The sequence below is a fragment of the Aquarana catesbeiana genome, linkage group LG03, assembly GCF_042186555.1.
Source record: "Aquarana catesbeiana isolate 2022-GZ linkage group LG03, ASM4218655v1, whole genome shotgun sequence".
NCBI lineage: Eukaryota > Metazoa > Chordata > Amphibia > Anura > Ranidae > Aquarana > Aquarana catesbeiana.
The window spans coordinates 655326965-655340280 of record NC_133326.1 but is presented as its reverse complement, the minus strand read 5'-3'; the positions used below and the strand labels follow the sequence as shown (position 1 = coordinate 655340280).

Below are 13316 nucleotides of genomic sequence, written 5' to 3'. Positions count from 1 at the left end.
CTCTATTACAAAACTTTCACAGACATCTTGGCCCCACACTTGATAGACTAATTCAACCACCTAAAGTCAAATTCTGATCTGCACTTGACTTCACTTAAAGCTCATATATCTATGTTGCCCAAACGTGGAAAAGATCCACTGGACCCCCAACATTTTTAAACCATTTCCTTACTCATCATCAGCATTAAGCTGCTGGCCAAGGTACTGACTTCCAGGTTGAATTCATTTCTCACCACTCTAATTCATAAAAAGCAAGTCAGTTTTGTCCCCTTTAGACAAGCTTTGGCAATACACATCATGTGATGCATCTATTCCACTACAGACTAAATGTGACTTCAGAAATAACTTTCTTTCGTGGTTGCAGTCTCTTTACAGCGGCCCCTTGGCTCGTGTCAAATATCTGAACTTCTATTCCACTCCCTTCCCTTGTGTCAAATATCTGAACTGAATAACTGAACTTCCACTCCCTTCCCTATAAAGAAGGGTACTCAGTAGGGATGCCCCTATCTCCAGTCCTGTTTATCCTAGCGATTGAACCTTTAGCCCATCTTGTTAGACTTAATCCCAATACCTTAGATTGTAAGCTCCTTGAGAGCAGGGACTGATGTGAACGTAGAATATATATGTAAATTGCTGCATACATTAATGGCGCTATATAAGTACCTGTGATAAATAAAATAAATATCCATGGGGTGCCTATTGGTCATCGCTCCTCACCTTTCTGAGATCCTCTTTCAGCTTGTTCGCAGACGATCTCTTACTAACTTTAACCCAACCTGTTTTTTCTTTACCGAATCTGCTATCTATGTTGCAGACGTTCGCCCGCATCTCTTACCTCCATCTTAACGAGGAAATCAGTGGTTGGAAATGTCACCTTTCCTACTACCCTTACCGCTCTGAGATCCTGGTCTTACAAAAGCCTAGAACATCTAGGCATACCCCTGACCCCTTAATACACAGATTTATATTCTGTCAATTATATCCTGACTAGCCGCAGTCTTAAAACGTTAATCTCCTCCTGGTGCAGTCATCTCCTTTCTTGGATGGGGAGTATCAACTCCATCAAAACAACCATTCTCCCTAAAATATTATATCTATTCCTCACTCTCTCTGACTCCAGTGTCCTCTTTCGCCATTAAGTCCTTTCAAAATCACATAATGTCCTTTATTTGGCATAACCTTAAAAACCCAGAATCTCCAAAAGGACCATGTATGTCCATAGCTGTGAAGGGGGCCTCAGCGTCCCCAATCTCCTGAAATATTACCAAACTGCCATCAATATAAAATCGCTTCCCTGGACCCCTCCCGCCTCTCGCCCACTCACCATTAGCCCCTTTTTTAAACACACACACTGAAAATATGGGATTCTGTTAAATACTAGGGTTGCAGTGATGCTGTTTTTTTACCAGCGGCGAGTACGAGTACCAATACTTTCAATCAAGTACTTACCAATACCGAGTACCGATACCTTTGTGGTGCAATTTGAGCTCATACGAAATGAATGGGCTCAAATTGCACTGCAAATAATCACATGCAATTTGAACAGGAATGCGTTGCAATTCCTGTCAGAATCGCATGCGGTTTCCCACACCGCTCCTGTGTGAACCCAGGCTGAAGGCACTATGACAATCTTGGGTTCAAACAGGAGTGGTGTGGGAAACGCATGCAATTCAGACAGGAATTGTCCTTGGTCTACTATTCAACAGATTGCCCTCTCCATCCACACATACTTACGTAGCCAGATAGGAAGAGGATTTGAGGGCCCAAAAGTTAGAAAAAGACTGGCAAGAAGCGTGGTCCACTATCGCATCCTGCTCCATTAACGTGACTTCACTGGAGTAAGCTTATAAGGTACTTACCAGATGGTATCTGGTACCTTCAAAATTGGCCCATATGTTCCCCGGACATTTGAGTCTATGTTTAAGAGGATGCCAGGCTACTGGTGATGTGCTCAATATATGGTGCACCTTCCCAATGTTAAACTGCTTCTGGTCTAAAGTTTTTTCCCTTCTTCATACGTTACCTCCTGGTGTTCCTAAGAGAACTGACCATAATCGGGGCATGAAAAAAACAATCATGAATGAACAGTTATCTAGCTTCTCGCTAATAACCATACCAAAATCTGGGACCCTTGGATCGCACACCGCCATCCAAATCTAGCTGTCAAATCTGGGCCCTTATTGATCCAGCGGTTTATAATATACGATACTCCCCCGCGTCGTGCCCCCTTCCCACCCCTCCTCATCTCCTTTATTCTTCATTTCTTCCCTCTCCTCCCCTTCACCATCTTTCCACTCCATCATATCCACTCTTGTTTTTTTCTCTTCCTTTCTTTTTTTCTTTTTTGTATATCTCTAAGCCATTTCTGGCTCCATCTGTTAGTCGCATATATGCCTTCAATTTGAATGGTACTCCACGATGACCATCAAATAGATGGCTTTCTCTGTTTTTTACGTTTGAAAATGTTTTGAATGATGACAGGACACTGCTTATGGTGGATATTGTATCATTTACTGTACTCAGGCGCTATGTAGTGACATATCTAATGTACTGTCATGCAACCCTGAAAAATTCAATAAACACATTGAAACGAAAAAAATGTGCAAAAGTCACCTATGCAAGTTTATCGATTGGATATATGAATTTTGTATTTATATGCGGATATTGCACTTATTTTTGTGTAGCTAGAGTAAGTGATCATCTCTTTTTTAACAATTTCATCCATCAAAGAGATGGTCTCCTACAGAGGGTAGTCAAAGAAAGGCCTCCTTACACTGCTGCCCCTCCAGCCAGCACCTAAATCAGAATGTTGTGCAGATCTGTACAGAAGAAAGGTAAACCTAAGATATAAGGCCCCATACACACTATTATGCCCCGTACACACATTCAGATTTTTGGACTTTCCAATCGTGTGTACACACGTCCGTCGGACAAAAGTCCATGCATGCTCGGAATCAAGTACGAGCCGGAGATATAACTAGCGTTCGTAATGGAGATATCTTGTACATCACTACGTTCGTAATTGTTGGCCAACATTTGTGTGACCGTGTATATGCAAGATAAGTTGGAGCCAACATCCTTCGAACAAAAATCCACGGTTTTGATGTCGGAAAGTCCGATCGTGTGTACGGGGCATTAGATTTTCTGCAGATTTTTGTCTTCAGATTTACCAAAACCATATAATATGAGGTCGAACCTTTATGCCGTGTACACACGGTCGGACTTTTCGTCTACAAAAGTCAGACGGACGCCGACGGACCAAAGCCGGCTGACAATCCGATCGTGTGTGGGCTTCCCCGGACTTTCAGCGGATTTTTCCCGCCGCAAATCTGACGGACTTTAGATTTGAAACATGCTTCAAATCTTTACGTCGTAACTACGCCAGACCCAGAAATCCGCTCGCCTGTATGCTAGTCCGACAGACAAAAACCCACGCTAGGGCAGCTATTGGCTACTGGCTATCAACTTCCTTATTTTAGTCGGGTGTACGTCATCACGTACGAATCCGTCGAACTTTTGTGTGATCGCATGTAGGCAAGTCTGTTCGTTAGAAAGTCTGCCGCAAGTCCGCCAAAAGTCTGTTGAAAGTCTGTCGGAAGGGCTGTCGGACTTTTCTAGCCGAAAAGTCCGACCGTGTGTACGCGGCATAAGAGTTTCAATTTGTATGCAATCAGGAAGGCCCTTGTACTACATGTCAAAAATCTGCAGAAAATCTAATAGTGTGTATGGGGCATTACACTGCCAGCATCCAGTGGCACGTTGCACATAAAGTTCAACATGATGATCAATGCAGTCTATAAATTGAGGATATCAGTACAGTGTTGAGTAAGGTTTAAAGGGTAGAGCCCAGAAAGGGTAGAGTATATTCAATTTGTCAAAGCCTTGTAATGCCCCGTACACACGGTCGGACTTTGTTCGGACATTCCGACAACAAAATCCTAGGATTTTTTCCGACGGATGTTGGCTCAAACTTGTCTTGCATACACACGGTCACACAAAGTTGTCGGAAAATCCGATCATTCTGAACGCGGTGACGTAAAACACGTACGTCGGGACTATAAACGGGGCAGTGGCCAATAGCTTTCATCTCTTTATTTATTCTGAGCATGCGTGGCACTTTGTCCGTCGGATTTGTGTACACACGATCGGAATTTCCGACAACGGATTTTGTCGGAAAATTTTATAGCAAGCTCTCAAACTTTGTGTGTCGGAAATTCCTATGGAAAATGTGTGATGGAGCCTACACACGGTCGGAATTTCCGACAACAACGTCCTATCACACATTTTTCCGTCGTAAAATCCGACCGTGTGTACGGGGCATAAGAGTGAGATACTGGAAATCAAAGTACTTTGCAAAGGGTTAGACCATCTTGAACCGTATAGGGATACAGAATATTTTGCCTGGGTGTTTCCAACTTTGTAAATAAATTCTTTGAGTAGTGGATGATGAGAAAACATCAAAATACTTCTGATGTAAAATAGGTAGAGTACTGTGCACTTGAGAAAGCAGGGACGGTATCAGAAATAGCCCCCCTGAATGAACGAACATTCAGAATGAAGCACAAAAGGCTTGATCTTTTCTGGTGCCAAGTTCAACCTTGCATATATTGCAAATAAGGTCTTGAGTAGAAGATTTGCCTGCAGCAGTTTCCGCCCTTCTGTTTAGTACCAAATATGCTGCAAATAACCAAAAAAGGAGTATGTACTTTTAAACTCCCCCAGGAGTTCTCACAAACTAGAGCAGTGTACCACTGCAAGCGGTGGCTGGGGACAGCCAAGTTGTGACTTTGCCAAAAGCTGTGCATCACTTGTCATCGCTGCTGAGGAGGCTGTCAATAGAAGTGTGTGAAAAGAATGTCATCCTTGTGGCCTTGTAGCATGGGGAGATAGTGGCCATCTTGTGGAGAGACTGCTTCAACGAATACCAGAGTGCTGCAAAGCTTGTGCACAGTTAACTGTGTCATCAATTCCTGGCCTCACAAGAAATAGTAAGAAGTTTAAAACGGTAGTTTGGGCTTAAACAGGAAACAGTGCTCATTTCTACTGTAGGGTGCATTATAGCCCTTGGTTGCTTATCAATAAAGCTTTGTCCCCCATGGACGATACAGAAACATGCAATATTTTACATATATATATCCTCCTAGATTTTATGTAATAATTAGCATTTAACTGTATTTTATTACAATAACGTGGCTATAAGTAAAGTTTCTGTTGCTCATTTTATTTGACATATTTTATTGAGTTTTTGTCATCATATTACCATTCATATCCCACATCACTCCCAGACGCAGTTTACATTGTCCCTACTACAGTCATACACACATTTGGGATAGGGTAGATTAGGTGGATGCCAGTTTACCTTACACTATATTTTTGGGCATACAAATTATGTGTAACATCTTTGATGAAAATTAAACCCTGCACCCCAGAGTTACAGGATGTCAGCATTAAAGCTAAACTCCAGCATCCCGTTACCAAACAAGCTCCCCCAAGAAGTGTTAGATTATAAGAAAGAAAATAGTTCCTAGATTTTGTCAGGGAAATCAGCCTCCAGTGATATTTTGCAACTGCATTTGTATTAACATAATGCAGGTCTGGGGGAGTGTAGAAATCGCAGAGGTGTGTCACAGGCTTTTTTGGCCAATTAAGTATGAACTTTTCTTTTAGTCACTTTCTTTTTCTATCGGAGGTCTGATAAACTAGTGATGTCAATAGTGATGATGCAGGTATTTTATTTTATAGCAATGCACCTGTGTGTTAAAAAATAAAGTGAGCCTGTGGCCAGGCTGTGAATATTACATATTTTTAACAAGCAAGCAATAACCTTTAAAGTCTTTAGATGTCTGAGTATGTCTGTGTACCAAGTTCTGCATGACTGCTGGTGCCCCCTTGATGGGTTATGTAGTCCACAGTGAGAGAAATAATTTTCTATTCTGGAAGGAACATCTTTGCTTGGGATGTGTCCAGGACCAGACCCAAGTATTCCAAGCGAAGAGAAGGCTGCAGAGTGGATTTTTTTTAAACTTAATCATCCATACGAAAGCCTGGAGAATCTGGATTGTCCGGTGGATGTCTGCTGATAGCTGGATGGGAAATTCATTTTTTTAGGAGAAGGTGATCTAGATAGGCTGTGACCTGGATGCCCTGAGTTTTGTGAAGGGCAGGAAGAGGTGTTAGGCCCTTTGTGAACAATCTGGGAGCACAGGACAGGTAAAAGAACAGTGCAACAACCTGCAAGCACAGAAATCACAAATAAGATGGATACATGGGAACATGCAGATAGGCATCTTGGATGTTTACAGATGCTATGTATTCCCCCCCGTCTCAGAGGCAATTATCGACCTTGCGGAATCCATGGAAAGTTTTGCAATATGAAGGTTTTTATTGTGGGATTTTAAGTACTGAATAGGACAAATACCCCAATTGGGTTTTGATACCATAAACAGGTTTGAATAGAACCCTTAAACCTGTCTTGTGCAGGTACTGGCACAACTACTCCCTGGGACAAGAGATGATTCAAGGCATTCTGCATATCTGACTGTCCTTGGGAAGTTTTTAGTTGATTTGAGATAAGAAAGGTGTAAGGGGGAGAGTTTTGTACCCCTTTGAAACCACTGATTGAACCCACAGGTCTAAGATGTCTATGACCCAGAGAGAGGCTAACGATAACACATGCTCCTCCCCCCCCGCTCTTCTTAGGAGTGAGGGCATCCGTTGATTGTGAAGAGGGCTTTGGGCAAGACTTGCTGGGCTTTGTGGCCCAAGCCTTGCACCAAACGGAAGGGTTGCACTTAGGTATTGAAATTGAGGCCTGGATAGAGCAGTTAAAAACTCTGCATTTTGAGAAGGTAGAGACTGCTGAGGAGGGGGGGTTTCCGCTATGGAAGTAAAACCGTCCCTCCTGTGACATCTTTGATGAATTGTTCAAGTGCTTTTCCAAAGAAATGCTTTTCACAGGCAGCTTCAGCTATCCAGGCATTCAACCACAAGATTGTGTGCAAGTGAAATGAGATTAGGGCCATTTTGGATATTTGTCTCAGGACATATTCTAGGGCATCCACACAAAAAAGCAGAGCAGAAGGTATTTGCTCCAATTGATCTGTTAAAACACATTTCTGAAAAATAGGGTTATATGGATTTTTTATTGCCTTAGTCCAGTTAGCTGCAGTTTGACATACTGAAATTTCAGTGAGAGCTGGTTGCAGGGCTGAACCTGCAAGAGATAAAGAGTAATAGCAAAGAGAGCCTTTAAGTGTGTCTAAAACCTTCTGTCTGCAGAATCTTTGAAAGAAAGAATATCTTTAATAGGTACAGTGAGATGTACAATAGGTAAAGTGAGAGGGTAGGATCAACTACAGGGATAGCCCACTACATTCCAAAAACAATAGCCTGATAATACAAACTAAGTAGGAACTATACATCATTTTGCGTGACACTCCCGCTTCAATATAGTGGCAGCCTGGGGGAGAACAGTCTTTTGCAGCCTCCTCAAATACTGTCTCAATGTCCTCTACATCCCCTTTCTATATCTGCCTCATCAAAGGCAGGCATATTGGGATCCGAATCCGGCAAAGAAAAGGGAGTGGGAGGAGGGGCATAGCATTTTTGAGCCCTGAGCAAAGATGGCTGTATTTGACCAAGTAATTGTGACATAGATACGGAAAATTCATCTTTTGTCAAATAGACTGCCTATCATGTGCTTTAAAAATAGCTAGAATCAGATGCAGAGACCAGTGTTAGAATCAGCTCTTATTCTGGTGCAAGAGACACATTGTCACTCTGAGGTTGAGTGTTGTGTGGGCCTACGGCAGAGCCAATTTTTCCCTGCACTTTTGCAATGGCTCCTTTTTGCCTGCTTTCTGCCATAGCTATAAGTGAGGGTAATCTTCTATGGGGAAATCACAGAGTAGGGTACAGACCATAGGGGAAGTGTGTCCAGTAGAAGAGCGCAGAAACCCAGGTGTAGGCCATCCTGTAGCTAATCCTCATAGCTAAAGGGCAAAGGAAGCACCCAAAGACCTTGTAAGGGCTTGAGATGGAAATGCCAGTAAAAGTGTGACCCTGTGGTGTAATGTGTCACCTGTTTATCCGCCCGAGACTGAGGTCTAATTGGTTTCATTTTATAACCCCAGTGATTAACTGTAATGGTCAGAAAACATACAGGGTGACCCAGTCTTACCTGTGTACAATGCTGGACTGTACATAATGTAACTTTATGCATTGCACTAAGTGCCAAGGTGAGTGCCCATGCAGGATTCAGTGCCCGAAGAAACATTACAGGCCGTTTCCACAGTGTGTGGTGCAGGTACAGTTCCCAAGGTTTAATGAGGTTGCCCCAACCCAGATGCATTGCTTTTACCTGCAGTTAAACAACGTTTTAGAGCTTTTTTACAGCTTGTTAAGAATATGTTAATAAGTGATTGTCTATAGCCTGGCCGCAGGTACACTTGAAATCTGGAAACTGTGCAGTTGCTATATGGTACATCACTATTTTTATGATCATCCTCAACTTTGCAGAATCTATAGAATTAGAGACCTCTTTATAGAAATCACAATAGATTCAAGGGTTAGAATAAATGTCAACCCAAGACTGATAAGTTCTGAGAGGATTCTAGTTGGTTATATCACCTGCCTGCTTCTTGAATCATATAAAATCTTACTGTCTCAGTGGGATTTTCCATTTATTTCAATGTAAAATGCAAAGCAGATTGGCGTAAAAGGTAGCAGGGCTATATGGAGCTAAGATTTTGGGGTTGGGAGTGGTAGGGGCTTCCCCACTTGGAAAAAGAGTGTACATATTATAACAAAAAACCTGCAGGTTGTTAAGCCAGATGGCATCTAGCTAAACCTCAGTGGGTCAACATAATAATCCTTATTTTAAAACACATAGTACATAAGCTTGGATCTTACTCTTCATCTCTCCATCCCCATCTATTCCCTTCTTTCCTAATTCCTTGCATTTCTGATATATATTCCTTGTTCAAAGTGTTTCCCCTTTTCTTTGCTTGCCCTTTCCCCATTGCTGGGGTATCAGCTTTCCATACTTTTACATTTTGCCCGCTGCTCATGTATTTTAGAAGGAACGGTGGTTGCTCCTGGGATAACAGGAAAAAATGATAGAGGAGATGTTTGAGTAGTGGTGGGCTTTATCTGTCTTTTAGTTGCCTCTTCTTGTTTTAGTTGGATCTCCTGTCTCTTACCCCTGCTTGTTTTGCTCAATCTGCTTGTTCCTGCACAAAACTTACAGAAAATCCATCTCTTTTCCACTTTTTCCGTTATTTTATTTTTATTTCCCTGTTGCTATTGCTGTCACCCTTACCTTCTCTCCTCACAACCCCATCATAACCCTTCTGTGTTTATGTGAGGGCACTTCTTCCCCCTTCCACTTGCTGATTTCTCAATTCACCTTTCTGTACCTGTTTCTTGAATGTTTTGTACCTGTTCATTCTTGCTGTCTATTAAATCTCTTTTACCCATTTGTGCCTGCTCTTCTGTCACTCTGTATCTGTCTCTGTGCTCTCCTCTGTCTTTTTCCATGGGCCAAACCTTTCTTCACTCTCATTCAATATCTTGTATGTACCTCACCTCACTTCATACTGTATCATTGTCATCTGTCCTTGTCTACTTTCTAACATCTTCTTTGTGATGTTTATGTCCTTGTACTTATTCTTCATGATTATCCATGTCTTCTCGTTGCCCCTACTTCTCTGTCCTTCCTTTTGTGTCATGTATGTCCCCCACCTTGCGTGTCTCCTCTCGTGTTTTCTCTTGCTCTTGAATTCCCATTTTGTTTGGATTTTTGTGTAGGGCAGTAGTTCAGTGGATGGCAGCCCCGTGCCCTCAACCTCTGGGGCCAGCACACCCCGCAGAGGAAGGCGTCAGCTGCCCCAGCTTCCCCCAACCCCCAGGCCACGTATTACCTACTCCCCGGTGGTTCGCCGGCCTGCCAGCATCGGCCCCCCACAGCAGCTGTCCCCTTGCCGAATGACTACACCCATACCAAGAAGATACCCTCAGAGCGACAGCCACGTGAGCAGCAATGAGAGACGGGCCACTCACAACGACTCTCCTCGACCACACCGTCACACCAGGGGACACTGCTCTGATGCCCCTCGCGCTGGATGCAGGCACAGTGGCCCTTACCGGGATTCCTCCTATGAGGGACCCCACCCCTGTGACCAGCGCACCTCCAGGACTGCCGACCCCGGGGGGGCACCTCCCCTATCGCCACATGGGCGCAGGTTGCCCAACGGCTACTCCCATGGGACCCCGCGACCCACTAAGTCTCGTCACGAACGTTACAGTGAGAGTGAGGAAGACGACTGGTGCTAAAAAAAAAATCTACATGTATATATATAGATATATATATCTATATATATATATCTATATATATATTAAAGAACTTCACTCTAGCAGGGAAAACAAAGACACGTCTACAAAAAGGAACAAGAAAGGGGGAGGAAAAATATGTTTCCCAAAAAAAAAAATAATAAATTACCACCAAAAAGAAAATCCTCCTTTTGTTCCTTTCCACATTTTGGTATAAGGAAGGACGCCCTTGCAGCATGTTTTTTTTATAATTCGGTGTATTTTGGGAGGGCATATGTATTTTGCAAGAGAGTAGATGACACTCAGGAGGATAAAGCAACAAGTTTACCACCAAATTCCCCTCCCTGCTCTCGGAGCTCCCCGTTGTTATCACTGTTCAGAACCATCTCCATTGCTCCAATTTTCCCACGTAGAAGAAAAGAAAAAAAAACGCAAAACGGCGTGAAAGTTTCTAAAAAGCTGCAGAGAACTTTTGGAAAATGTACAAAAAAAATGGTATTTTTTTCTCAATTTGTATTGATGAGTTTTATCATCCAGAGGATTGGATTTATGTGTGCTGGTTAATGTCTTGGAGAGAGAGCACGTAGACGCACACGAGCAAGAGTGTTTAGAGCTCATATTTGTTCATATTGCCTGCGGAAATGAGATTAAAAAAAAAAATAAAAAATACAACAAAAAAAGACAAAAAGTTGGAGAAAAATAAAAAAAAGCAGCATTTGATTCAACATCTGATTTTTTGCTTGAAATTCCCAAAAACAAGACATAAAAAAAAAAAATCACAAAAAACAAATTGCGTTGCTAACTTTAAAAGCTTTTTTTCCGACTTTGTTTGAAAAACGTTAGATGCGGAGTGTGGCGGATGCATGAATATTATAAATGGCAAAAAATGTTAAATATAAATATATAAATATATACACAATGAATTTAAAAGATAATGATAGATGAAAACTGGAATCTCTACCCAAGTGGCGAGCTGAGAATAATTTCTGTTTGTCAGAGAGAATGGGAGACCTGGTTAAATGTGGTCTAAAGCTTGTTATTAAGTTAGAAAATGCTACGATGTAGACCATAGTTAATGACACACAGCCCATGGTGAGTACTGGGTGCCCAAGCAGCCCTTATCATGGGTCTTAAATCACCTTTTTCTTACCAGTCTCAAAAACATCTTTTGTGTAGCTACACATGTACTTAAGCAATAGCTACACCGAATGTTTTAATTAGAATTACAAACACTTTTGCCGCTCTAATTTGAAAATTCAGTTCTTTGAAGTTCTGTAGTCTTAGTTATCACCCCTTTCTGCTTGGGGACCTCCTCTCTTGTCACAAGTAGGTGTCAGTTCTATAGCAACCAATCCGGTTTCAATCGAAAAACAATTGCTAAGGAACAATAGCTGCTCATTGGCTCTGTTTTTCCTAAATCAGCCCTATTGACTGGGCAAAGAGCTCCTCCAATTGGAAATTAGAACAGCGTGCCTTTGGATTTTAAAAGGTTAATCCCATTCAGAGCAATGAAATCTGCCAAAGTTAATTTTTAATGTTTTGGGAGTAGTGGCTGTTGTGTAGTAAAGGCCTGGTGTAAATGACACTGGAGTTATCCTTTACATATGAATTGCACTGCATATATTTCTCATATAATATGACAGTTTTATTCCACTTTAAACATGTCTCCCATGTTGTATTAAAGACCCCAGCATGGATTTAACAATCTTTTAAAGCCAGTGTTTACCTTTTTACGTTTCTGCTCTCCTGTATTGATTTGTTCATGTTTTTATGTGTATCTGTGTTATATTTTGTGGACATGGTTCAGATCTCCTCACCTCACTTGGGGTGCAGTAGTCAGATGGGCGTTCTTGCAGACCAACTTGCATGAATACGAAGAGAGATCTTTGTATGACCTGTACTGACTTGAGGTTTCAGCTCAACATGCGAGAAAGTGTACTATATTTTTTCAATTAAACAAAATGTAAGGATTGCAAAAACCCCCATCTGTCATTAAACTTGAAGGAAGCTATATTTACGATTGCATTTGCTTATTTGTAGCTGTTACCTGGTCAGTTGGTTATACATATTGGTCTTCAGGTCTTTTGTCACAAATTAAGTGGTCACCTTACCGTATTTTTAAAGCAGAACAAGTGATGCTTAATGGGGTGTTAATTTTAAAAATGTTCTCCTCTTGTCAGGAAAAGCTTTCTATAGTATGTCAGCTATGCAGATGGCATTTTCCCGGGAACTGCTTTACTGGTCATGCTTACAGCAACCTGTAGATATAAGAGTATAGTCCAGTGATGGTGAACCTTGGCACCCCACATGTTTTGGAACGACATTTCCCATCATGCTCATGCATTTTGCACTGTAGTTGAGCATCATGGGAAATGTCGTTCAAAAACACCTGGGGAGCCAAGGTTCACCATCACTGGTATAGTTAGACACAAGGGAACAATCTGACTACTCAAAGATCTTTCTAACCTCCAAATTTGAAATACATGTTTGTATCCCATAGATAGCCAAGGGGAGGGAGCTTACACAGTAAATATAATAATATAATAAATTTGGGTAGAAATTGTTTACATTTTTTACATTTTTTTTTTACATTTTTTTTTTTCAATTGTGGGAGGAAACTGGAACACCAAGCAGAACCCCACATGACCACAGGGATAAAATCCTAACTCTATACAGATAGTATCCAAAGTGGGAATCAAACCCAAAAGATCCATCACTGCAAGGCAAGGGTAGCCAAGGTGTTCCCCAAGATAATATTTTTTCAATAAAACTAATTTTTTTTTTTTGCTTCCTAGAGCTGATTACTATGAGTTGTGACTTTGACCTGTAGACCTTCAGTTTTCACGTTTAATACCATGTACGCCAGTAGACTTGTATATGCTACTAAATAAGCATCACTGAAAAGAAACCAATACTGAGAGAAATATTGGAGGGATGCCACTAACAGTGCTAGTTTCGCAGCTGTCTCTGGCTTCTGTACTTTTTGA

General features: G+C 41.7%; 1 protein-coding gene across 7 annotated transcripts in view; it reads left to right on the top strand.

Moving 5' to 3' along the window:
• CACNA1A (calcium voltage-gated channel subunit alpha1 A) overlaps positions 1 to 12015 on the top strand; it is a 363579-nt gene extending 351564 nt beyond the window's left edge. For 6 of the 7 annotated variants that reach the window (XM_073622743.1, XM_073622741.1, XM_073622739.1 and 3 more), the window contains one exon: positions 9808 to 12015. In XM_073622743.1, coding sequence (XP_073478844.1) covers positions 9808 to 10332 — 525 coding nt within the window. In that variant the 3' untranslated portion in view covers positions 10333 to 12015. The remainder of the gene's footprint in view (positions 1 to 9807) is intronic. The other variant, XM_073622744.1, reaches the window with a different exon arrangement.
• Positions 12016 to 13316: the final 1301 nt, after the last annotated feature.